The sequence below is a fragment of the Dermacentor albipictus genome, chromosome 6, assembly GCF_038994185.2.
Source record: "Dermacentor albipictus isolate Rhodes 1998 colony chromosome 6, USDA_Dalb.pri_finalv2, whole genome shotgun sequence".
NCBI classification, from domain to species: domain Eukaryota; kingdom Metazoa; phylum Arthropoda; class Arachnida; order Ixodida; family Ixodidae; genus Dermacentor; species Dermacentor albipictus.
This window is the reverse complement of record NC_091826.1, coordinates 49,629,077-49,631,807: the sequence shown is the minus strand read 5'-3', so window position 1 is coordinate 49,631,807 and position 2,731 is coordinate 49,629,077. Positions and strand designations below refer to the sequence as shown.

General features: G+C 49.2%; 1 protein-coding gene across 4 annotated transcripts in view; it reads left to right on the top strand.

Annotated features, from left to right (window-relative positions):
- Nucleotides 1-2,217, top strand: part of LOC135918673 (tyrosyl-DNA phosphodiesterase 2-like) — a 61,191-nt gene extending 58,974 nt beyond the window's left edge. For all 4 annotated transcript variants that reach the window (XM_065452324.2, XM_065452323.2, XM_065452322.2 and 1 more), the window contains exon 2: nucleotides 1-2,217. This exon is cut by the window's left edge. In XM_065452324.2, coding sequence (XP_065308396.1) covers nucleotides 1-480 — 480 coding nt within the window. In that variant the 3' untranslated portion in view covers nucleotides 481-2,217.
- Nucleotides 2,218-2,731: the final 514 nt, after the last annotated feature.

Below are 2,731 nucleotides of genomic sequence, written 5' to 3'. Positions count from 1 at the left end.
CTGCGGGAGGTGGCGACGATCGAGGCATCGTTCGCGGGCCTCCCAATCACGCTGATCAACGCGGCGCTAGAATCTGATCAGGACAAGTCGAAGCTGCGTAAGAAGCAACTCTCCAGCTGTTTCAAGAAGTGCCTGAGGCACCCCGCTAACAGGACGGTCATCTTCGGCGGAAACCTCGGCCTGCGCGGACATGAGCTCAGTGACGTGGGTGGACGCCCGCGCTCCCTAGTGGACGTCTGGGAACACTGTGGCAGGCGGCGGGAAGTCCGCTACACGTGGGAAATGATGGTGAATGACAACAATTCCTTTGAGTTTAGTAAGAAGCCTCAGTACCGCCCCGACAGGGTCTACTTGAAGGCTTCTAAGCCTGCCACTATGACGCCTGCGTCGTTCGACCTGATCGGCATGGAAAGGCTAAGCCCACTAGGTTGCTTTCCCAGTGACCACTGGGGTCTGCTGTGCCATTTTAACGTGTTCTAGGCTGCGGCGTGGCCCGTAGTTGTGTTTAACACATGCAAAGACAAAATCACACGGTGCACATTTTATTTTTTAACCATCGTGACTAAATCCAGCAACGAAGTCTGTACTGCACATAAGTCGAGCTATGTGTGTGAAGTATTTATTGTATGTTCTGACGTCTTGGCAATGAATGATTAAGTTACGGTTCATCTCCGCGCAGTCATTGGGTTTGAGACAGCGCAGCAACTTCGTTTCCTGAGCTCAATCAAGCTTCAACATAATGAAATTCAATTTATCCTTACGCATTTGAGTTTGGCCCCTTGCGTGCGCAATTCTTTGATTTGACTTCTACTTTTACATTACGCATTCAGTACAATTATTTCCTTCGAAGTCGGATTGGTTTAGTATGAACTTAGGCTATTAGTAGGCTCTAATGAAGGCTTGGCGATTACATTTTAGTACCTGGAATATTTCAGCTCTAGGTTAAAACTACAATTACACGAGCTTTTCTTGCATTCCACATGCATAGGAATACGCGCAGCTGCAGAGGGTAATGCAACGTACGATATCTTGTGTAGAAAATGGAAGCCATGGTGTCTGTGCCACCGCGACTGTTGCACGGAGCGTATTCGAAGTGGCATTTAGCTGCGCCGGGTAATCGAGGAGCCAGTCATTGCGTAACAGACCGATTAGCCTCGTTCGAAAGTATTTAAGAAGCTATTTGTCTGGCCAGCACGCTTCAGCCACATATTGGACAATTAAACGCGCAGTACAGCAAGCGCAGTCACTGCGTGGCAGATAACTGAATGTGGGTGCAAGGTGTTATTTTACTTGACTTTCAATGCGAGCAGCACTTAATTTCAGTGATAATTTCATCGCCAAGTCGCCAACGCCCACGCACACTTCCGCCATCCGAGGGTACTAACTTGCCACATTCATTAGCGTATATACCTGTATTTTGACACGTAATTATGTGGTATACCGGAATATGTTTGCATATTTTTTTAGTATCCCTTTGCTTCCGCGGTCGCAAAGCATTCAGACTGCCTACGAAAAAGTATGTTCCTGTATTTACATGCGTATATTTACAGCGCTTCTTTGTACATGGTGCTTACCAACTAGCACGTAGTTAAACGTTTCAGTTGCGTCCATTGTTATCCTCTTCTTTGATGAAACTGGCCCGAGCACAATTTTTTAACCCACTGGGGTCCTACAGTCAGGCGGGCGGTCAATGCTGAATACTTATGCCATACGTATTCATGAGTTCAGTGATGAAAAGTGTTTGGCGGTTCTAGCCGCAGCTCATGGCTTCAGACAAAACCTCAGGTTCACAAGCGGAGAACACACTGTGTTCTTCATATGTGGTTCACGATCGGAATAGTTTTCGTTATATTAAGGTGTGCCCTCGCGTAATCTCGAGGTATACAAGTGGCGCGCTGTGCCCACTCACGTGAGCCCACCGATTGGGCGCATGGCGGAAGCATCAGTATCTCTTCCTCAAAATATAGCTCATTGTAGTGGGGCCCCTATGCGCTTGGTTTCCGCATAGTAAAACAGTTCAAGAAGCATTGCGCGATTGTGCTGATCTGCACGGTTAGTGAGAACAGGGATTCCCATGAACATTAGTCTATTCAGATAAGGTCACATCAAGCGCTGGGCAACATTTCGTCCGACGGCCGGAGCCTTTTGATCACGCCGTGTTTCTGTAGAATCAATTTCTGTTACATATTGATGTTCACCTTCAAAAAAAAGAAAACATTCACCGATGGTTACGATACTCTCTAATGCTAAATTCGAGTGCAGGTCTATAGTATTTTCATTTCGCGATGTCTTGCATGACGCGGACATTCTGCTTCGTATGGCACGTGACAAACGGAACGAAGAGTGGCGCGACTGCCCTGCTAATTGAGAGGTCGCGAGAGGCGCGATTCGCAGCTGATGCCGCAGACAGACTTCCGCTCATGCAGCGCTTTGTTTCCCCCTATGGGATCGGTCGACGCGACCACCGCATGCCATCGGTGAACAGACGACACGCGAGCTACTCTGGCGCCATCTCGTAGCGGTCGTCGCCGCAGAGCACGTCTTGCGCGGTACTACGCTCATCTCACCATGCTTTCCTCCTCCACCTGCCACCTCATGCTTTCGCTGTCGCCTCCTCCTCCGCTTTCCTCCTCGCGCTCTCTTCGCTGTCACAGCCCTTCATCCCCCACTACGGTCCACGTTCACTCTGCCATCTTTCACTGCGCTCGTTCACTCGGTTACGGGGGACGCC